Genomic DNA, 24978 nt, shown 5'->3' with positions numbered 1-24978 from the left:
ACCCTATTTATGTTGTCGTTTCTATTTCCCCTATTTATGTTGTCGTTTCTATTTCCCCTATTTATGTTGTCGTTTCTATCTACCCTATTTATGTTGTCGTTTCTATCTACCCTATTTATGTTGTAGTTTCTATCTACCCTATTTATGTTGTTGTCTTTTGCTGTCTTCCCTATTTATGTTGTTGTTGTTTCTTTCTCCCCTATTTATGTTGTCGTTTCTATCTATCCTATTTATGTTGTTGTCTTTTGCTGTCTTCCCTATTTATGTTGTTGTATTTGTCGTCTACCCTATTTATGTTGTTGTCTTTTGTTGTCTTCCATATTTATGTGGGTTTTTTTTGTTGTCTTCCCTATTTATGTTGTTGTATTTGTTGTCTACCCTATTTATGTTGTTGTCTTGTGTTATCTACACTATATTATGTTGATCTTTTGTTGTTTACCCTATTTATATTGTTGTCCAGGTTATTTACACTATTTATGTTGTTGTCTTTTGTTGTCTTCCCTATTTATGTTGTTGTTGTTTCTATCTACCCTATTTATGTTGTCGTTTCTATCTACCCTATTTATGTTGTCGTTTCTATCTACCCTTTTTACGTTGTTGTCTTTTGTTGTCTACCCTATTTATGCTGTTGTTTTTTGTTGTCTTCCCTATTTATGTTTTTTTTTTTTTTTTTTTTTTTTTTCCCTTTTTTTTTTTTTTTTTTTTTTTTTTTTTTGTCTACCTAATGTCAGTTGTTGTGTTTTGTTTTCGTTGTTCACCTATTTCCTGTTTTAATGACTTTGTTAAAATTAGTTATCCCGATGATACTTCAGTAGCGTCACCTTGGCCAGTTTTCGGAGATCAGGTTCGAAGTTACATGCGTCCAAAACCTCTGCATACCTAAATAATCAATAAATTTAATCAATACATACAGTTTCAATTTCATCTCAACAAACTGAAAATGGAGTTAAAATTGAAGTGTTTACCAGCGCTTAGATTTCGAATTGCTACTGGTATGGATATTTACTTAAGATGACGGAAGCGACTCCTCGCGCTGGAATTGTATAATGATTAAAACAATAATTGTGTAGAAACTTGTTATCATGTAACATTCCTTTTCGTCTCTTTTTATTTTTTGGCCTTTTTAAATTCAAATAGCCAGTATATGTATGAAATCAAATAAAACATACAGCTGAAGGAATACATACTATCGAACAATGTTCCTGATAAACAAACTTCTTAAATGTGATTGCCAGACAGGTGCTTTAAATTCAACACATTCAGTTCAACTCCACATGAAACTGATAACATAATGTTTAAACTAACACACTTATATATTACAAAGTATCATCTATGGTTTACCAATCTTGTTTATACGGGTTTCCGAACAGGATATTTTCCCTCAATGTCCCGTTAATTATCCAGGCCTGTTGAGCCGCATAAGCCACTGTACCATCCACAGCCAAATGTCCACTGATCTATGGCATCTGGGGTTTACAAGGTATTCTGTCAAAACTCTGATGTATCCACGATCATATTTTTGGTGTTAAGTTTTATTGCTCTTTTTGTAGTCTCAATTCGTCTTTTAATCAATCATAATTATGCTTCCTGTACAATTTGAATGTTTTTTCAATTTTGTACCATCAGATTTTTGCACAACATGTTTTTGAACCATGAATGGTATCAATAAACAAAAATACTTGAACCTTTTAAATCAACTTAATGACGTATATTGGAACATTTCAGGAGATAATGTATTTTGTTCCTGTCCATAAAACCATTCTGTAAAATGACTCTAAAGTATATTTACATTATTTAAAAAGTACATAAAAACCGTTAAAATTGGTAATGTCGATTGTTTTACAGTAATAGCTTACCCTTCCAGTCAGTGCCTTGCATCAGAGACGACTTCCCACAGCCGACAATACCAGAAATTCCTATATGTTTCCCCTACGTTTGTAAAAACGGAATCTCACATTTGCTTAAAAAGAAAAGACTTTTAGCAGAATTTGTTAGCAGTTAAAGGATAGCAAAAGCGTATTCCATCGGAATTGTATAGCTGAAGAGAACCGATCAAAACCTGTTCAGTATCTTTTAAATTTTTAGTTAACACATTATTAGTTAGTATTTGTATTTTGCAAGGACTATAGTTTTAATGGAACAAAAACCTAAAGAATATATAGAGGATATTTGATGGTGTCGTCAGTAACAACAAATATATACTAGCGGAAAAAAGAAACTGTCCATGCCTAAAATGTGTTTTAAAAATATATGTGTATGACGTAGAACAACAAGGTTTTCAGGGACAATTTATTTGTTATTTATCAACAGTTGCATTCCATTTTCCACGTTATGGAATCAATAAGTTCCGCTCAGGAGTGACGTAAACACAGCAGGGGTCAATACTAAGTTCACAAAATGAATACCTCGTATGTCCACCGTTTGCCTGAATGCAAGCCTGGCAACGTCGACGCATGGAGCCTATCAGACGGTTCAAGAATGCTTGTGGGATGGCATTTCAGATCTGTACCAACGCTGCAGCCAAATCAGCCAACGTCACCAGTTGATTAGGTAATGCCCGTAATCTGCGATTCATTTCATCCCAGACGTGTTCGATGGGCGACAGATCAGGGGATACAGCAGGCCAGGGCAACACGTCAACGTTCTGCTGGGCCAGAAAGTCCATAGAGACACGAGCTGTGTGTGGCCTGGCGTTGTCCTGCTGTAGCATAATGTGACGTTCCTGCCCTTGAATGGAATGACGTGGGTCCGGAGGATCTCGTCACGGTAACGTAGCGCGTTCAAATTCCCGTTAACAACCACCAGAGGCGTTCTTCCGTTGGCTGTGATGCCGCCCCAAATTATAACGCTGCCTCCGCCCAAAGAACGTCGTTGTACCACACACGCGTCACGGAAACGTTCTCCAACGCGCCGATACACTCTGGAACGGCCGTCACTACTATCAAGGTGGCCTCGCGACTCGTCCGTAAACAAAATGCCTGCCCAATCCCGTCGAGTAAATCGCAGATGCCTTCTGCACCAGTCCAGACGTGCTACACGATGACGTGGCAGAAGAACTGGGCGGATTGCAGGACGTCGCGGTCGGATAGCTCGTTCACGCAATCGGTTCCGTACAGTTCTCGGGCTTATTGGTAGCAACCCAGGGATTGTCCGTCCAGTCAAACTTGCCGTTTGGAAGCGATTTCTCAAATGAACAAGCCGAATATGGTTGTCCTGTTGACGTGACGTCACAGGTGGATCCCGCACGAGGTCGATCGCCGACATGGCCAAATGATATACCTGCATACCAAATTTCATGAAAATTAGACAATATTTAAATTTTCACCAATCAGAGGCCCAGAAATAGCAGTTATTTTTTTCACAAAACGAACACTGCAGTTGTATTTGTAGTGCCATAATACACCTACATACCAAATTTTATCAAAATTGGAGAGTAATTGAATTTCGACCAATCAGAAGTCTGCATTTTGCCGCCATTTTGAATCCAAAGTCAATTAGTTTTTTGTTGAAAAAGACCGTTGTGACGTTATCATCCCTTTCATCGAGTTTTATTATGTTCCATCAAATAGAACGAATGTTATTACTGGATATGATTTTGGCCAATCAGAGGCAGCGGCGGCCATCTTGGATGGTTGACCCAGAAAAAATGAGTAAGGTGCACAACTAGATATCTTACTGATTATGTATGCAAAATATGATAAGAATCCGATTAGTAGTTCCTGAGATTAGTCGCGGAAACTTTTACGGCGACAGAATAATAATAATAACTCGAATTCCAATTGCGAGCAATAGCGGAAGCCACCTCCCATGCTTAGTACACACAAATTGAGCACCGGTAATATGTTCGTAGTGCCATACTACACATACATACCAAATTTCATCACAATTGGACGATATTTGAATTTCGACCAATGAGAGGCCAGAAAATGGCAGCCATTTTGTGGCCATTCCCGTGCACGTGTCGTCGATTGGCACCTAATACAAGCGACCGTCGAAGTACTTCTGAACGGTTTGCTGTTCTAAAAACTGCATAACTGCGATGCTAAATAACTTTTCTCGATCACTTGAAATTCTAAATTGTCTAACCACGAAAGTACACAGTCAGAAACGATATAGGGCCGATCGTTTGAAGTTATCTGAAAGGCCGAAAATCGGCACTCCGATATGGTGTTTCAAGGCGATACTTATAATTTCTAATCAAGTATATTGGACGTATGTGTGCTAAATACGGTACTGGAAAAAGTAAATGAATACCATATACAATATTTTAGATATACTGAACCCGTAAATTTGTTGGATGCGGTGTTTGAACGAGTTTATCAGATCGGCTTACGGCGCCGTCAAATGTACGTGTGCGAGACCACCTATGTGTGACTCGCTTATCAGACTGTTTTCTCAACGTCAAAGGGTCATCCAATTAACTTGACCCCACTGTCCATTATTGTACAAGAATCATAACACCTTTTGCCATCTGAAGCTTGATAATCGACTTTACAACTTAGACAAAAGCATTAATTAACTCGCAGTCTTACAGCGCGCGCTGATCTGTGACGGCCCTGATTATGTTTACGCAATCAGTGTCAGCCACAATACACACGTGAGCTCGAGTAGACGGATCGTTTTCTGCGACAAAGATACTAGAGTTTCCCCATTTTTAAAAACTTAGTAGTCAATTTAGTAGCCACATTGAATTTTTAGTAGCCAATAAAAAATAAAAGTAGCCAATGGCTACTTTGGCTACCGACAGCGTGAGCCCTGATGTTACGAAAGTGACCGGTGTTCCATGCTATACCTGCATACCAAATTTCATGAAAATCAGACAATATTGAAATTTTGACCAATCAGAGGCCAGGAACTTACAGCCATTTTATTTATTTTTAAAAACGAACACTGCAGTTGTGTTCGTAGTGCCATACTATACCTACATACCAAATTTCATCAATATTGGACGATATTTTAAGCCTACATTAGGCCGGCATTATGAATCCAAAGTGAATAATTTTTTTGGTCGAAAACGAACGCTGTGATGTTATCATCACTTTTACTGAGTTTCATTATGTGCCATCAAATAGAACGAATGTTATTACTGTATATGATTTCGACATTAAAATTTTGACCAATGCGAGGCCAGGAAATGGCAGCGTTTTGGTTGGGTTTCTTTTCACAAAACGAGCAACGCAGTTGTGTTCCTAGTACCATACTACACCTACATACTAAATTTAATTGAAATTGGATGAGATTACATTTCGACCAATTAGAAGCCAGCATTTGGCCGCCATTTTGAATCCAAATTGAAATATTTTTTGTCGAAAATAACGGCGTGACGTAATCATCCCTTTCACTGAGTTTCATTATGTTCCGTCAAATAGAACGAATATTATTACTGGATAACGATTTCGGCCAATCAGAGCAGCGGCGGTTGACCCGGGAAAAAAAAGTAAGATGCACAACTAGATATCGTACTGATTATGTATGCAAAGTTTGATAAGAATCCTATTAGTAGTGCCTGAGATAAAGCGCGGATAAATGCGATGGAATAATATCAATAATATTAATAATAATAATAATAAGTAAGAAACGGAACAATAACAATAAGTCACCCGACTTCGTTCGGGGTGACTTAATAAGAATAAGTAAGAAACGGAACAATAACAATACGTCTCCCCGACTTCGTTTGGGTTACTTAATGACTTAACTCAGAGGTTAGCCTAAGCCACAACTAGTCAATATTGTGATGTTTACTGTTGAAAATCAGTCGATCCGCATGCATAGCCAACTGATTGTGCCATCCAGTAAGTTAGAAATTAGCCAACTCACCAGTGCAAATGTATAATTTGCACCCCAGCTCTGGAGCTCCCAATCGGGAAATAACTTACACTAAGGCTATATGCAGGAATACAATGGACGGGTAAACTACACACTAGACCACAGTACCGACTAACTCACTGTTACCCTAATGTTCACAATACACTAGGACTATTCAACATGTCATAGGGGGGACCTTCAGGAAAATATGTTATACGTGTATCCTTCACAAAACAATTATTATGGCAAATCTGGTAATATGAATGTGACAATAAAAATCTAATTGATTGAACACGAGTATATAATTACATTGAATGAAAGCTAGCTAAAAAGTATCAGAACTTCTGATAGCCGGAACAGTTATTAGTTAACTACCAATCATGTTTCTTGAATTTACATATCATACATCGTGTATCGTTTTTGTCGTGTTGCACGTGTTGTATTTTGCTGTGTTGCATGTAGGCATATTTATTTATATTGTTAGGCATACGTTTGTTGTAAAATTCATTAGGAATACTAAATTACAGCCAACAAAACCTTCCTTTGTAATGTTAGTGTTTAGTTTCATCATGACTCACCTCAGATGATGTATTTGTTACGTAGTTTGTATGTCAGAGAGAAAATGACAATATCTTACTATGATGATCGCAACGTTTTATTCGAATGCATACTACGATTTCAGGTAAAATCTTTAAATGGAAGTATAAATAGAATTTAAAATTTAAGAAACAACCGACAAAATTGAAATTTCTTTAAATGTATTGTAGAAATACTTGATTAGGGGTAGAGGTTTGCATCCAAACTTTCAATTTATACAACATTGTCTACGGAAGAGCATAAGGGTCGTGTTAATAACGCGAAATTTGAGATAATAGCTCGAAAGTTCAAGACAAAAATTCTACATTTCGACTTACTAACTCGAAAAAAAACGGGTTTTTTCTACGTGGCCCGTATGCTGTTTTGTATGAAACACATTGGCCCGGGGTTGTTCATATTGACTTGGATCCAAATCCTTTTAACCGTAACTCAAACTTAGTCATAATGTTTGCACACCTCTGCTTCTAGAGACCAACACTCTTCATGTATACAATATTGAACTGTCTTTTAAACATCTACCCTTGCAAATTGCACCCTGTTGCCTCTTTGTGATACCATCCTTCATTTGGGCAATAGTTATTTTCCTTTTAGTTCAGGAAAGTATTGGGCCAAATTAAATCCGTGTATACTACATTTGTCTCCATACCTCCATACACTCTCTTACACGTGCTGGAAGTAGTCATTTTAAGAAAAAGAAATGCAATTGATGGATTGACCGATTGACGGAGCTCACAGGCACTGCGCGTCAGAAGAGCTAAGAACGTCCTTACCTGTATCGTGTAGGCGAACAGAAATGTTGCAAATGCTACAAAGCACCAAAGTCCTATGATGTAGAAGACATAGGCAGTACCAATTGACAGGAAGACAGGGATTGCCAGAATGTACAATAGTAGCCGAGTGTTAATAAACACTCTGTAGGCGTCCGACCCGAATATTGTTGTCACCTAGAACACAAACATTAATGGCAATTCAAACTTAAGTTTATATTAATCGTAAATCATTATTTATGCTATTTTCATGAAATCTATAACCCTAAGACGAACAGGCGAATTGATTTCTAATTATCTAGCGTTATAAAAATATTGCTATGCCGAGAGTAGATGTCTTAACGTAAATGTATGTTCATTTGTTTCGATATAATAAAAATGTATTTGTTGAAAGTCAACAGAGAAACAGAGAAACAGAGAATGTTATCAAGAAACTAGTTGCGAAACTTATTTATGGATATGTTTCCCTAATACAATTTGCTAAAGACATTTAAGAAGATCGACTACACCCAATGTATATTAATGATAATAAAACACATTTCAATGTTTTGTGTCATAAGAAGAAATAGCAGAAACAAAGGTCAAAGAAAGAAACAAGTAGCATAACTGAAAAAACATAAATTATATTAGGAAGTGTTCACATAAATACTAATTATCTACAAATGCCATAATATGAAACACACTGCATATATTATATTTCATTGAGACTCGTACAAAACATTTTAATTGAAAACTGTCGTTGGTTCACATTAAAATATTAATCTCTTTTGAACAAATGATAGATTAGAGCCATCAAACAGAAGCAAATCTACACTACAGCTTATTATTAACATACCTAAAATATACCTGTCAGGTGAGTTCCTAGCTCGACAAGATATTTTCATAGACATCTACGTCATCTGTAAGGTCACTGATAAATAAGCAGTTAGTATCCAACGGTCGACCTGGATTCGGTGCACTGTTTTATTAAAGGCATATAATGAAAAGTGAATATTAGACCTTGATAATAAAAGCGTCGGTTGAAATATATTTTTCGGTATAATGTCATGGAAATACACCTAATATTTTAGCCAAAGACACATAAATCATGTTAAGACTTGTTATAACATAATCCACTCCTTTTTCTGTAATGGTTTTTGAAAGTCAACTAACATTCATGTTTACTGAAATAAGCATTTAATAGGTAGCATTGCTTGGTCAAGAGGACAAAACTTTATTCATATGTGTGCTGATTAGCATATGTGCGTGTATTGGCATATGTGTTTTTGCAATATAAAAAACAACAACAGCAAAAACTTTTTATAGTCTAGAAAAACGTAATGGTAAATGTATCACGAAACAGAATGAACAGGTGAAAGAGACTTTTATGAAGATCTTTATTCAAAACATTATAAAAACGTGTAGACGTAAATGGAATTTTGCTAGAGTCCTGATTGGAATATACTTACGGATACAGTTTACAGTTTAGCATAAATATGCAAAAATAAAACATTAAATCACAAGGTTCAGTTCGTTTTGCCGCTGTAATTTAAGTTTTGTTTTTAAATTTGCTTTATTAATTGTTAAATCTCCCGGGCACGTTTTCAAAGATTGGCAGCTATATACAACACAGACGCATGGTATTATAACATTTCTTCGAAATCTCAGGCAATTTATAAATAACTGGAGACCTATTACTTTAGAAAGCATAAATTATAAATAAGCATTCGTATGAATTTGAAATACCTTGAAATCAATTTCAGATACTTTAATTTTCTCAAAACACAAAAAGTATCTTAAGTGGAAGATGCTTTTGAAACAATATAGGCTTAATGACCGAAATAACGAAACACACTGAACAACATACAAAAAAAGTCATATTCCTAGACAATTTATTGTTATCGACGTTGAAAAATTGCTTTTGACTTTGTGTTTCGTTCAAAACGACTTCATTTCTTCATTAATAAAAGCGATACATATATATATAAATGTAAGAGAACTAGCTAAAACACTCGGATTTAAATTTAAGAGTGGAAAACGAATATAGAAAGAGTGTCATTCAATCTTTCACTCTCACATTTGTCACATGCATACTGAGTGGCAAGAAGAAAACGCTGGAAGAATTTTTGGGCAGAAAGTCAAATTAATGATTGTCACTATCAATGTTGTAGATACTATATAAAGAGTACTAATCCACCTTTCACTGTCATATGCATAAAAGGGGGTAAGACGAAGAAGTCGATTGAATTCGGGGGCATAAGGTCAAAATCCATCTTTCTCTCTCATACTTGCTATATGCATATAATATTTACAGCCGAACGAGTTTGGAGACAGAAGGTCAAAGTAGAGATTGTCACTATCAGTATTGATGGGACCGCTGTGAACACCAATACAGAGTACATGTTATGTCTGCTGTGATACGATAGCGCGTTTCAGTGCAATAGCAGCATATGTTTTTCTAAGTAAGATCGACATTATATTTCACGTGTAAAACTATATTTCATTTATTTAAATCAACAACATAAACCATAACACCATCCTCAATGGATACATAAGATATAAAGTAGATAGAATTAAACTGCCATTGGTCCACTTTATAAGTGTGTTGCTTTCCTTTGTAGTCCTTAATGCTAGCGGGAATAGCCGTGTACGATCTATATACAAAACAACAATCTGATATCTCACTGCAAACACTTACCTTACCTTGAGCTAGTCCACTTTTACGTGAATGTGTATGATGCACATATTTAAAACTACAACAGGAGTGAAGCTATAGAAGAAATCTTTTGCTGCTATAATGGATAAATTTATTTTCAAAAATCGATAGTTTCAAGGTTAAGATGTCTTTCGTTATGATACAATATATACATATATTAACCTTAACATATAACTTTTTTGTAAGATTCGCCTGTTATATTACTGTTTCAAAATATGAATACCATGAAATCTGTTTTTATGAGTGGGACACAACATAGCTTACACAGCATGTCGGACTAATAGCAATTTACTTATTGCTCTAAATAATGCTATTCTGTTGCTGTTATTCTCCCCGTACACTTAATTGATTGTTTTGCCTTTTACTATATTTTGGCGATAATTGATCATGTTGCATTGACAACTGTCTTCCTGGTGGTCATTCCCAAATATATTAGTTTTTATGTTTGATGTGCGTTAATAATTTTGTTGTAGTAGTAGCTCCATTGTGAAATGGACAAGCGTGCGGAGATTCAAGCTTTTCCAATAGAAAATTTAGAATTATTTGCGAATGTTATTGTATCATATTGGGGGACTAAATCTTGCTATAGAAAGTGTTTTTAGGAACGACTGATATGCATGAGGCGATTTCAGATGAAGTCACAAAGGTAAATACTTTTTCAACAGCCAACTTCAAAATCACATCAAATAACATGTAGCAAAGTGGAACATTCAGCAGTTCAGTGGTCTGTACATGTATAATACTTATTCAGGTATTATTATACATCAGAAAGATGTCAACGCTGTCTCGGAAACTCTTGTGATAGGTAAAAACTGCCAGTAGATGTTTTAACTTTAAATTTACAGTTGATATGGTATATATAGTTTTACAACATACAGAACGAGATGTAATGAGTAGGAAAGGGAAGTTATTGCAGCACCAAAATCAGTCGCTTTAAATCGAAACAATAACACAGCAACGGTAGATACCACATCACCTGACATACCAAAATCAACGAAATATTGGATCCATAAAACACACATAACAAGCAATCGAAAAATAAAAAAACAATATTTAGTTATGTAAAATTGAAGCAGGCTTCCAAAATGAAATTTCAATTTCAATAGGACAGTTCTAATACTGTTAGCGAAGATATCATACGACCTTAAAAACCGTAGACATTGAAGATAAAGGATGGAATTGCTCTGATGCAAGCAATTTTGTTGAAACAATTTCCTGATTTGAACGGTTTTTAGTTAACAAACTTAACGTCTGTATATGATCCCAAAAAATGCCAATGAAAACTCACCTACGTTTAAAATTCACCACAGTGATAAAGATCCCTGCGTTATCAAAACAAGCAATGAAGAGTTATCAAGATAGTTTAGCATCTGAAGAAAGCTATATACTACACACTCACTCGGTCGGAACTCCAATGATTATGTTGGATGTACGGGAACAATAAAAATAGTATACCAGTAAAACTTCTCGATGTATTGGAACAAAAATAATGTCGATTGTAGTCTTTTTGCAATAAAAAATATGGTAGAACTTTGTTTTAACGGAGAAGCAATCAAGCAAAAAACAAACTTCATTGACAAACTTTGGTGTTTATAAAAGGGGTACTTCGGACCTTTTTCATAATTTGTTATATTAGCATCACAAATAGAAAAGACCAGCAACAAAACTATTACTATCAAATGAAGCTGTTCCTGTAGGTTATCAGATGAGGTGGATGAGATGAGTGTTTGTGATTGGAGCACAGGTAGGATTAATTGTAAAAAATGGAAACATAATTGATATGCAAATATTCAAAAATCGAAAGAAGATTGATTGTGTTCTGAACATCGTAAGGTTTGAAATTGAATATAAAATGTAGTAAATTAAAGATATCCAAAAAAAAAGGAAAAATCTAAATTAAAAAGGTGGCTCTTATGTAGAACTGCGTCCTCGTCGTAGAGCCTGCTGCATTTTTTTTATTTCTAAAAGATAGCTAAAGATCTACAGGTAATCAATTTTGACTTTGAAATCCTTCCATTTTTTATACTATCTACATTGCTTAGCTGTTGTTAGATACTAGAGGTACGTCGAAGAAATTTGAGGGTGAAAAAATCTCCCGTATCTGATTGCATTGTTACAAGAGGAAAAGAGTATCTGGACAAAATGGACGCAATAATTTATAAGCCAAGAGATATGGGCTAATGTCGGTCATTAAAGCCCCCAGGGCAGATGTGGATATTTGCTGAATTTGAGAGTTCTAACTATCAGAAGGAACAAAAATGTGTTTATGACCTTAAAAATAAGGTTAACTGGACAATGACATATCGGCGTGATGCAGATTTCCTTATTGCACATGGTTATTTCAGGAAAAAATGAAAAACCCAAATACAGTCAGAAAGATCTAGACGATATTTTTTGAGAAGAAAAGCAAAACAGCTGTGGTATTCATAAGTCATTGTCCAACTGTTGGCAAACGGTTAAAATATATCAACTTGTTACGATCATACGGTATACAAATAGACATATTCGGTTCATGTGGATCTCAACTGTCTCAATGCAAAAATGAAGCCCGCTATCAGTCATCCTTTAACGTGTCTGGAAAATTAAAACCGGATTGTTTTGGAACTCTTCTTTCACAATACATGTTTTTCCTTTCTTTAGAAAATTCACTTTGTTTGGATAACACAACAGAAAAATCTCTTCATCGAGTTATACAACACCCTATCATACCAGTGATACGAGATGGGAGCAACGCCTCCATATTTAATACTGCAGCCCAAGAGGTAGTGCCGCGAAAGGGAGCCAAATTACGAAGGTGTGTCACTCTAGATCTGCTTGTGCCACCCCCACGGATTACATACTGGTGAAACTAACGCATTTCCACAACAATCTCTGTACGTGCCCATCTCCGAGATGGTTTCCTACACGATTTTGTATGTAGACGTGATCTCCAACCTGCAGTGGTGGTAACTAGTGAGTGTGTTCATTCCACCCTTCATGTTCCCTGGCATGACGTCGGGCGAGTGCCTTCTCTCGACAAGATATTAGCTATGTCCATGTTTCATGATGAGAGTATCTACCCATCGGTATGGGGATGGCGTCACGGATGAGTCGACCAAACAAAACGAACGCAGATGAAATGGGTCAATCTATTTCTCACAACTATTACTTAATTTTACCGAAGAGCTTAACAACAGTTATTTTCATTCACGGATTAAAACGAACGCTGGTGATGCCTTTGATTCCGGGTAAATATCATTCCTGTACATCAATAGAGTCCTCTGAAACATCGAGAGACCAAGACGCGGTAATGTTGTCCACGAGCATGCGTTTCACAGTCTTCACAGCCAACTCAGCCCTGCAATATGCATGTGGAGTTGCAAGCGATAGATACTATGCCGAAAACCTCAGGCTTTCAGGAATTCTTGTGTTTTTCCTGCTGTAAACTGCTGGCCCTAATCTGATGCCAAATCCTCCGGAATACTAAATGTCACAAAAATCTCGCGCAGTCGTTTGACAAGATCGTCTGCTCCAAAACCTGACCTATGCACTATACACGAATTAAGGTCCAAAGGTTTGCCAGGCAATTGTAGGTGATCAGACTGGCAGGCAGTGTGTCTAGAAGCAGCACCCGGACCTTGGTTCTGATTTTAACCGTGAACCTGTACCCAAGAGTTTGTTTTCTCATTGAGGTTAAGAAGTCGTCTATTACTTATGTCCGTAACAATAGTCAAGGCTTCGCTTTCAATAGGAGCATAGCAGCTTTCTGCTGGATGTGAAAACCTGCTGCCAACTAGACACAGCTTCCAACCATCAAGGCAGCAGGCAGGAATCTTGGCGGTACACTGGTAGTACTTCTGCATCAAGAAGAACCCTATTCCATCAACAGGCCAGTAAGTGGCCAAGCAAGTCGATCGGTCAGGGTCATACAGACGCATTCCTTCCTTCATCTCCTGTATGATGACATCCTTTGACGAGTTGATTAGCCGGTTCAAATCATCAGTCCAGACAAATTGTGTAGACGGTTTCATCTGTCTTATCCTAGCAAAGGCGTACGCACTCTGGTTAATAAGCCCGATCCGTGCTCTGGTACCAGTGATATCAGTTGGTGTGGGAAAATTTCTGATGGCATCTAGGAACTATGTGCTAGGCCGAATGTTTGTTGGAGTGATTGTCAGCCCCGCAAAGTCAATTAAGTGCGATGTCTTTGCGAGCACACAGGTCAAACCATTCACATGCTTGAAAGAATGCTGCTTCACGTGCTAGTATCATCCACCCACTTGACCATGTTCTGGAAAATGGAGATTATATCAGCATAGACCTTATCCTGCCAGTTAATTGGGACGAGTGCTGCCTTGTGAATTGCCACTGGCGTCGCTTTGGGATCAACATGGAGTTGTAAGGGCTCACTCTTCATAAGAGGCAATGATTGATGCTCACAGACATTGAACGTCGTAGAACCATAATAATCGAGAAGCCAATCTCTTAGAGCCCCTTCATTCTCTTATGTGGCCCGTATTCCTTGGGTAGAGAAGTAAGCAGTGGTAGGGGTTCCGTTGGACGCCTGAGGCAAGAACAAGTTTTCTTGCATACTAGACCAAGATATCCGCATTACCGGCGGTGCTGGAACATTCTATCCTACCCGCGGGTCTAGATCGCTTACACGCGCAGACTGGCGGGGCAATTATAGTTACCTTTCAGGTTTACGCTATTGTTCGTGACGTCATTTTATGACGTTTTGGGGTCAGTCAGGGTCATTGACGTCACTACCAATTGTCATCCGGGCTTCATATGCAAATATAAAAATAGAAGAGCAGCTGTTTTACGGGCTTTGGTAATAAGCAAGAAATTTAATCCATCCCTGATATGAGGTAAGGATAAGGTTCGATAGCCTAATACCCATGAAATCCGCCTACACTATGGGAATGTCGATACAGGATATCCTCCCTGTTATCATGAGTGGAGCTATAAAAGAAGACCTTGGTGTAATGGGAGCGGTTATGGTAAACATTTCCACATGAGACATTCCTGACTCTACACGGTCAACACGCTTACTTATCCGTCAAGGGTATGTGGAGTGTATACGAAGCGAACACTTGGCTAGCGAAGATGCCTCTGCTGATGCGGTGCAAAGTTGGTCATACACATAACCGGCTTTGTCTAAGTTTGTGTCCTTGGATGAAACTCCTGAAGCATGGCCTTTGGGAGGATTCCTGCGACCTGTACCCTGAGGACAAGCTCTGGATGAGGCTGCAGGATGTAGTGAAGTTGCCCCTCACTGAACAATTAGCGCACATAAATGTCTACGCCTCACAATTTTGATATCTGGCCCTGTGGTCAATCTTAAATCCATGACAACGCCATCACATGCCCAGCATCTCACTCCAGACGATGCGGGTGGCTTGGGGTTGGTAGGAGTAGAACATATGGCACCTGCCGAATCTCCCACTGCAAACTTTGTTACTTCATCCTGCTCCTTCTGGGCAATAAATGACACAGTTTCATTCAGTGTCCTGTCTATCTTTGCGTCAAGCAAATCGGAATTTCCGGGTCAGCAATGCCCCGCACAAGATTGTCCTTTAAGATCTCATTACTATAATCAAGCACGTGAGTAAAGTGTGGCACATTGCATGTGGAACAATTCTGGCAGATTGCAGTCTGGCCGCGGAGACTTGCAAAAAAAAAGGTCCGAATACCAATGCCAGACCCCAGGCCAGAATCTAACACAGAGTCCATAAATGTTATAACATTAGAAGGCCTTCAACCCTATTGTTATCCCCCGCTTTCACCGAAATAGGGGATATTAATATGGGTCTGTATGTCTGTCCGTCTGTCTGTCTGTCTGCCGCGTTTTGTTTCCGTGCAATAAATACAACAAATGTTAACCAATTTTCTTCAAACTTGGTCACAGGGTTAAATGCCTTAAGGGCTCGGCCAAATTCGATGACCACTTTGTGGGAACCCCATTTGGCAGAGTTATGGCCACTTGAATAATGAAAAACGTCATTATCTGCCGCGTTTTGTTTCCGTGCAATAAATACAACAAATGTTAACCGATTTTCTTCAAACTTGGTCACAGGGTTAAATGCCTTAAGGGCTCGGCCAAATTCGATGACCACTTTCAGGGGACCCAATTTGGCAGAGTTATGGCCCCTTGAATAATGAAAAACGTCATTATATGCCGCGTTTTGTTTCCGTGCATAAATACAACAAATGTTAACCGATTTTCTTCAAACTTGGTCACAGGGTTAAATGCCTTAAGGGCTCGGCCAAGTTCGATGACCGAAAAACGTAATTATCTGCTGGGTTTTGTTTCTGTGCAACCGATTTTCTTCAAACTTGGTTCGATTTTGATGAAAATTGGTATGTAGGGATATTAGAGGACTGCGAATTCAACCGCATCGGTTTCGTTGCCATAGCTACCACACGGAGGCTTCTGATTGGTCGAAATTAAGATATTGTTAGATTTTGATGAAAATTTGTATATAGGGATATTAGGGGACTGCGAATAAAACCGCATTAGTTTTGTTACCATAGCAACCACACGGACGCTTCTGATTGGTCGAAATTTAGATATTGTTCGATTTTGATGAAAATTTGTATATAGGGATATTAGGGGACCGCTAATTCAACCGCATAGGTTTCGTTGCCATATCAACCATATAACAACCACAGGAAGGCTTCTGATTGGTGGAAATTCAGATATTGTTATATTTTGATGAAAATCGTTATAGAGGGGTATAAGGGACTGCAAATTCAACCGCATAAGTTTCGTTACTATAGCAACCACACGGAGGCTTCTGATCGGTCGCAATTTAGATATTGTTTGATTTCGATGAAAACTGGTATATAGGGGTATTTGGGGACTGCATACGTTCCGTTGCCATAGCAACTACACAGAGGATTCTGATTGGTTGCAATTTAGAAATTGCTCAATTTCACTCAAATTTAGAATGTACAATGTAGATGTACTATGGCAATGCGATCCTTTTCTGATGCATCTTTGCGACTATGGTGGCAGTTTGGGGGGACATCTGTAATGGTCTCCCATTAGAATTAGTACTTGTTGTTGTAGATATTGTTAAGATGTTTCAACCAAATTCCTTATGCACATCCAACTCATGCTAAGTTTGCCAACCAATGTGATTTGTACATATTTACGGATAAACAATGAGGTATAGGGCTTTTTTTTCAAGTTTCAAGCTATACGTTATGTCTCAACAGCACGATTCTCGCATGTTTAAACTTAACCTCAATAATGTTAACCTACAATATGTCCTGCAAGCGGGGGATATAAATTCCACGAATGTTCTTGTTTTCTACAGACATTACTTCCATTTAACGTTCATTTGCTAAAATAAATGTATCTAGACATAAACTAAATTCCTCTTGGTAAAGTTCATCTTTAGATATAAATGGTATTTCCTACAGTGTATTACTTTTCCATCCAGAAACGTTTGCCATTAGATATGGACTTATAGTACTTGTTCTATACATCCCAACATAAATGTTGCCGTTAACAATAGCAACAGAAAGACAGACACAAAACACAGCTTATCGATCGATAATTAGTCCACATGCTAACAAAGCATTTCGTCTTTGGTAAAAATACACTCTTAAAAATTAAAAATTCGTTATTTTCATTTTCACCCGTAGTTGGGATTTAAGTAGCAGCCGCCAGATAAAATATGTTTTTACCCTGGCCCATTCGGGCTTCCATAGAATTCTGTCGATTTTTATAAAAAAAAAAAATATATATATAACAAATATGTATACACTATAGCGGAAAACGGAAGAAGAACAATGCGTATAACAATATGGTATTTATATACATTTGTTTGATTTGGTTGGATAGGCCCTTTTGGGGCCTCTTCAATCCCTTTGGGATCGTTCTCGTGTCTCAATTTTTTTTATTTTTTTAGCACAACTTCAAAAAACCGTGTTATACGCTCCGAGAATAGTTCAGTGTTGCTTGCATTACAATACAAAGTTAAACTCGACTGAACTTTATTAGGGGATCGAATGCTTCATAACCTAGAATTTACAAGTATCTTTCACAAACAACATGCGCGAAGAAGATATTTTCTTACTTATTCTGTTTTAATGCGCTTTTAGAATCGTCTGCTAGCTTAGTGATAAGGCTAGCTGGTGGTAATGTTAAAGTCGGCTGGCTAGTATCCCCTTCCTTTTCAAATTACAGAGGGAAGTTTCTCTGCAGGAAATAATTCGTTTATTAGGTTTTATTTTGGCTTGCTATCAGTTTCGATATGGTTGTTCATAATAAAAATAATAAAAAATAAAAAAAAGTAATAATATGCTGGGATGATGGGATACATGGTTTGTTTAAATAATTGACCTCGACTTGCAAGGTCATGCAGGTCAATTTTTCCCAGGAGGGTATTTTTGGACATAAAGCATGCTATGGTGAAAGGTTGTCATTTGTGTTCAGCTTATATTTTAATGGCCTTGTTTGATTTTTAATGTCACATGTCACTTGATGATAAGAGTGAGATTTTTCTACCAGGTGAGTGATGCATGTCCTTTGGGCTTATTATTCTGTTCTTGTAATTATTTGCATGAAATCTTAATTGCTGAACAATAATCAGGAATTTGATACTGAATACTTTGAAAATCAATTTTAAAATCAAAATTAACAATTTATACTAAATTATGATACAGTACTAGATCTTGATGACAAAACATGATTCAGATAAAGCATTCCTGGAATGATTGTGGACATTGCCTGCAGAAATGTACTTTCTTCCTATCCAACCCTTCAACCTTTTCAGTACTTTGATTTTTTTTCCGGGTTGAAATTATTTGGACATTTGCACGAGTCACTTCCCTTTAACGTCACATGAATAGAACTAGAACATCGTTGTTTTTATATACTGTTATTGTAAAGTTTTAAAGGATTTTGACGTGTGTTTTAGAAATATATAAAATACACACAAAAGAAAATAAGTAAAATACGAAAACTGCAAAAAACCACTAAATTATTTGAAATCCGGAAATCCATCTTATCCGGGCCTGAGTTTAGCCGACTTGAAGTCAACCTTGACCTTCAATAATAAACAAAAATCGCTGAAAATGGCGGAGGAAGCTGCGAACTCGGAAGCGGGAACGGGTGGTATTATGTCTCGATTTGTTTCAGAACTTGTTGGAAGTCCATTGAATATTGCACTACTTGGAATTTGTGCGTTTTTATTGTATAAAATTGTGTCGAGTAACCGGAAATCTGCTCCACCACCACCTCAAGAACCCGAATTGCCGCGGATGAAGAAAAGGGACTTTACACTGGAACAGTTGCGTGAATATGACGGGAAAGGTCAGGATGGCAGGGTTTTGGTTTCTGTCAACACAAAAGTATTTGATGTGACAAGAGGAAAGCGGTTTTATGGACCAGGTGAGGTTACTATATTTGCACAGAATTATGAATTACGTCACCAAACAAATTTATGCCTGTTCACGTGCGGTACTTGACCTCATGATCAATGTCCTCCTGTCACAGTTACTGTTAAATTATCTTTAGAGAGTTCAACTGGGAATCAGCTGTATAAACAGATGTAAAACCTCACTGACTAACAGTTTCAAGTAATGAACATTCTGAAATTGGGTTTTCACTGTTCACTAGACCTACTGCCATGTAACATGCACCCCTATGACGGATAACCAAGTACTATTTACATTTAACATTTAATTACTAAAATTGGGAACATAGTGACTCAAAAACCATATATCTATCTTTGAAACATAAGCCAATAATCCAATGAATAAAAAATATAAGACCTGTGAATAATGAATAATCCAGTACAGTTTGATGTTTTAATTATTTGACTTTAAGTTCAAGTTCAATGTACAACCTTGGGCTACATTGTATTTAGACTGCAAGTCAAGTAAAAATATGCCCATTTTATTTTGTATGGCTTTCAACATTTGTAAATCAACCAAGTCTACACTGAATACAACTACATACATGTATCGATCATTTTTGGGACTCATATATTTGACTTAATTCAGCTAAAAAGGAATGTTGTACGCTTTAGAATGGATTTTCCTGTTTAGGAATAATACAAATCGTTCACCTCCCTGGAGATGAGATAGGGGAATCTCAACCAAAGGGGCAAGATTATTTAGTTGCCAAACCTCATTTCTAAACAAAACTTGAAGCTTGAATTCAATGCCCCAAGATAAACTTTTATTTGTCAAAAAAATTAACAACGTTGTACAACAGTTTATGAGAAGGCATACTTTATTTTTTCACAAGCGATTGGGAAAATATTGGGTCAGAACTGGGAAAACTTCACTTCCGGAAAGTACCTAATAAAAGTCGGCACTAAAAATGGGGTAAAAAAATCACTGACATATAAGTATACAAGTATACATGTATATAATGTAATGTTGACATTATAGTCTGAATGCATTGATGATGTGACCTCATAAATTGGTATGAATACTGAAAAAGGGGAATCCCCGCCCCCATATCAACCCTAGGGTGAGACAAGGATACCTCACTCAGAGTGGATACGCCTGTCCTTGGTAAGAGAATGTATTTTCTCAAAAAAAGGACGTCTGCTCGTGCCAGATGATGTACATATATATGTCCTGAACCAGAATTAGTGTACACACAAAGGTGTTCAGCATAAGAAAATATCGTTAGAAAGTTATGAACAAATATTGTGAGGATAACAACTCCATTTTTATGTGTAAGCTTAAGTCAGTTAGAAGAAATGTTAATTAGTTAACTTTTTATGAATGGAGAAATATATTCATCCTGAGGTATTGATATATAGATGATAAACAGTTTTTCAAACCAATTTTCTCATTGCGAATACCATTATGTAGATAAAAATCGAGATGCCACCTCATAACTAACCTTAAAAACACAATTTTCTTATATTATTGCCTGCACGTTCATAAAATCTCTAGTCCACCACTCGAAAAAAAATATGGTGATATTCAATAATTAATAACATAACACAAGTGCTAATTTGTAACACACGTACTTGAGTCCTGGGTTCAGTATTTTTCTGTGGGACTCACACCTACACAATTTATTTGTCTCATGTACTGTGCATGTACATGTATATAAATATGTATGTATCAGCATCAGTGCATGGTGTCCAAAATTCAGTTGTACCACAGACTTGATAGTCTTATACAGACACTGTACTGATATATTTGTACATAAAATTTGTTTGGTGTGTTTTAATATAGGAGGACCATACGCAGTGTTCGCAGGACGAGATGCGTCAAGAGGACTGGCCTTATTTTCACTGACAGAAGAAGCGATCAAAGATGAATTTGATGATTTATCAGACCTAACTACAATGCAAATGGAGAGTGTACGGGAATGGGAAATGCAATTTACAGGTATTCACTTGTTATTTTCTTAAGTTAGAATTAGAAATACTGTGCCAAACATTGGGGTATACATATGTATACAACATCATTACTTTTTGTGTTAACAATACTAATTTATTCAGTTAAAAGGCATACACAAATAAAACAGCTGATATAGACAGTATATAGGCAGTTTGGAAACTTGATATCAGTTTCGGGATCCATATTCATATTTACCGGTAGCCGTTACCTGCTGGGATAGCCCATCAAAGCAATGCCACAGGAATATCCAAAGTGAAATTTTAATACAATACCAGTAAACAGGTCCACACAGTGCCAGAAATCAGTTATTAGGGCTTTTTGTGCTTTAACATTTAATATTAATGACATGTTTTCATTTATTTGAAGCAAAATTCTTTTAATGAAATCAATGATATACATTATATATATGGTATGTAGAATTCTTATAATGAAACGGTGCATTTGTATCAATTATACAATATGCATGATTTAATGTTTATAAATGTATACACTTGCACATCAAATATTTGAAGCACTACTGTACAAAACTTGCTTGTACAAAAATTTTCAGAGAAAACAGAAAATTGTTTTGAACTAAGTAATATTCTGGATGATCAGTGGTAAATAAACTGCCTGTCTGACAGCTGGTGTCATGATAAATAGAACACATGTATTCACTATGGGTGTTGTAGAAAATAAGATATGTAAATACATGTATTCTATAATAATTAAATCCCTGCTGTCATTCAGCAGGGATAGTAAATTCTAGTAATAGCACGCATAACTTGTCTGTATGTATACACTTCAATACACAATCACTACAGAAACAGGTGTATACGATGTAGGAGTTAAAATAAAAATGCATGTTCATGCTGTGACAAGTTGAAAAAGACTTCCGTAGTTACATACATTAAAGCAAGTGTTGTCTATATCTTAAGTTACCCGTGGTATACCAGGGTAACCTGAAAAAGGCTAGCTACCATGTCACAGGGATATCCAAAGTGGAATTTTAACACAATACCAGTAAACAGGTCTACACAGTGCCAGAAATCAGTTATTAGGGCTTTTTGTGCTTTAACATTTAATATTAATGACATGTTTTCATTTATTTGAAGCAAAATTCTTTTAATGAAATCAATGATATACATTATATATATGGTATGTAGAATTCTTATAATGAAACGGTGCATTTGTATCAATTATACAATATGCATGATTTAATGTTTATAAATGTATACACTTGCACAGGTCTACAAAAATTGCATTTTTGAAGCACTACTGCACAAAACTTGCTTGTACATACATTTTCAGAGAAAACAGAAAATTGTTTTGTACTAAGTAATGTTCTGGTTGATCAGTAGTAAATAAACTGCCTGTCTGACAGCTGGTGTCATGATAAATAGAACACATGTATTCACTATGGGTGTTGTAGAAAATAAGATATGTAAATACATGTATTCTATAATAATTAAATCCCTGCTGTCATTCAGCAGGGATAGTAAATTCTAGTAATAGCATGCATAACTTGTCTGTATGTACAAAAAATGTATACACTTCAATACACAATCACTACAGAAACAGCAGTAATGCTAGCCTTTTTAAAGAATGCTGTCTCAAGTGACTACTTAAGTCACATTCAAATTCTCTAACAAGCATGTAACAAAAGCAAGTATGTAAACAAAATGGAGTCCCTTGCATTGACTTGACTTATTTTGATGTAAAAGCTGGGATAAAGTAACCAGTGAGCAAGGCTTTCTATTTTGTGTTGTTATCTTCACGTTCTATATTTTCATGCAATATTTCTTGTTTGGTTAAAATTTTGTTATACACAACTCGGTTAATGTGCTGTCATGCATGTGGAAAATTCATAACCATATTTTTCTCCACAATTAATTTGTGAACCTGTTTTCATTTTGTATACTGTATTTTTCCTTCACTAAGCACAGGGGGCTGATACATATATGTCTCAGTCAGTGTTGGGGAGGAGTCTATCTAGCTATCACAGAACAATTAATTAGAATTTGTTTACATTTCTACTTAACTATAGTACTAGTAGAGAAGGATGGGCTCGCTAACCATTTCCAGGCATCGGGCACTAACTTAGTAATTATCTTCAAACAGGGTATATCAGCTGTTAACTTTGTAGATCACAGTAAGTTAATGATACTAAAGTACAGGTAAATATCTAGGACAACGAAAAAATAAGAAAATTTAATTTATGCCCCAACATGTACATCATCTCTCTTTTTTTAAACATTATGAAATATGGTAGACCACGTTTATCATTCATAGCATTTGATGAATTGTAAAACAGCAAGGTGCTAGTGCAGATTCAAACAAAACACAATGTAGAGGAAATCATTTCTAAGATTGCTAAACTTTCGTTACCTAAAATTGTTTTGTTCCATCATCATATAGAGTGCTGAAATTGAGACATGTTGTTGAACTCTTTTTTTTCCAGAAAAATATGACTTCATTGGTAGATTACTGCGACCAGGTGAAGAGCCTAGAGACTACACTGACACAGAAGATGAGCCATCATCTGAGGAAAAGAAAGAGACTGACAAGAAAACGGACTGATGCTACAGATGTCATGTCATACATGGTGTGAGAGGAACTTCTCTACATCATGGGGTTCAATGTATTACGTCCATATCTCTGAAGTCTAGTGTCAGACTGATTAAATTCCTCCTCCGCCAAAATTATGTATTGATAGTTTCAAATGTTGAAATTCACTGCTAAAACCAGATACAATATATATGAATATTTAAAAAAATTGTTTGATGGAAGAGAAAAATCGTGAAAACCTTATCAAGAATGGATTAAAAACAAATTGTTAATGTTATGATCAAGGTATAGGTTTTGAACACCTTCAAGACTGTTGTTTCAAGGGCTGATCCAGCATAGTCCTTTTTAGTTCCATTTTATACAAAGTAATCAGACCTCACTGTGCATGTTTAATAGTAAATTTATCTTAAAATTTTGTTTTCAAGTTTCACTGTCATTACAATCTTGAGAAATTTATCCAGTGAATCATTTTGTTTTAGTTACAGAAGCTAAATGATTTGTAAACTGGGCATATGGGACTAGCATTTGTAACTTATTTTAGGTTTATACTTTTGGACTTGACAAATCCAACAATTATCACAAGGGCATGTATAACTGTGAAACAACATGTTATAACTTCATCCAATTAATTCAACAATCACACACAAAAATCTGCTTTGTAAACAAAATCACAAGGTATGGGATGAACACACAATAGTTTTTACAATCCAGGAAAGAAAAAAGTTTCCACATTTAGCTCTAGTCAGAAACATTTCAACAGCATTGATGTAAAGCAATTTTCCATCAGATTACTGCTTTGTTTATTTCTCTGTGAATGTATCGATAGCAATACTGCGGGGAGGAATGTAATCCAAAATGAACCCTGAGCTTTCTTTTCATAGACAGTTTCATCACGGTGCCAATATCATCGTTTTCATCATCATCATTGTTATCATCATCAAGCCACATTTCTCCCATTGATCACAGAGTTGTGTTCATTTCACTATTCTGTAATGTTTAATGTCCTAGATTTGTTCTCGTTAGTTTTCCAGCTTTAGCACTGTCATTTTCTGGGACCATGAAATGGTACCGTAAGCTTTGTAAATTATAAGTTCCTTCTTCGTCAATATGTTGTGTACAAACAGATTGGTGATTTTTAGCTCACCTGGCCCAAAGGGCCAAGTGAGCTTATGCTTTGGTGCGGCGTCCGTCCGTCATCAATAT

General features: G+C 36.5%; 2 protein-coding genes across 2 annotated transcripts in view; one reads left to right on the top strand and one right to left on the bottom strand.

Annotated features, from left to right (window-relative positions):
- LOC110464809 (multidrug resistance-associated protein 9-like) overlaps window positions 1–13874 on the bottom strand; it is a 44914-nt gene extending 31040 nt beyond the window's left edge. The window contains exons 1-2 of the mRNA XM_021520248.1: window positions 13512–13874; window positions 7173–7346 (exon numbers count right to left, since the gene is read on the bottom strand). Of these exons, the coding sequence (XP_021375923.1) occupies window positions 7173–7346; window positions 13512–13874 (537 nt within the window). The remainder of the gene's footprint in view (window positions 1–7172; window positions 7347–13511) is intronic.
- Window positions 13875–18885: 5011 nt separating this feature from the next.
- Window positions 18886–24978, top strand: LOC110464814 (membrane-associated progesterone receptor component 1-like). Its single transcript, XM_021520262.1, has 3 exons — window positions 18886–19249; window positions 21061–21216; window positions 23669–24978. The coding sequence occupies exons 1-3, from the start codon at window positions 18934–18936 to the stop codon at window positions 23785–23787; spliced, it is 591 nt and encodes a 196-aa protein (XP_021375937.1). The 5' UTR covers window positions 18886–18933; the 3' UTR covers window positions 23788–24978.

The sequence above is a fragment of the Mizuhopecten yessoensis genome, unplaced genomic scaffold, assembly GCF_002113885.1.
Source record: "Mizuhopecten yessoensis strain PY_sf001 unplaced genomic scaffold, ASM211388v2 scaffold11035, whole genome shotgun sequence".
NCBI lineage: Eukaryota > Metazoa > Mollusca > Bivalvia > Pectinida > Pectinidae > Mizuhopecten > Mizuhopecten yessoensis.
This window is presented reverse-complemented; position numbering and strand designations above follow the sequence as displayed.

Bases quoted from the DNA above. Each gene is read 5' to 3' on its own strand.
- LOC110464814 (XM_021520262.1), top strand. From the start codon at position 18,934: ATGGCGGAGGAAGCTGCGAACTCGGAAGCGGGAACGGGTGGTATTATG. The intron at 19,250-21,060 runs GTGAGGTTACTA...GTTTTAATATAG, and splicing joins AAAGCGGTTTTATGGACCAG to GAGGACCATACGCAGTGTTC. The intron at 21,217-23,668 runs GTATTCACTTGT...TTTTTTTTCCAG, and splicing joins ATGGGAAATGCAATTTACAG to AAAAATATGACTTCATTGGT.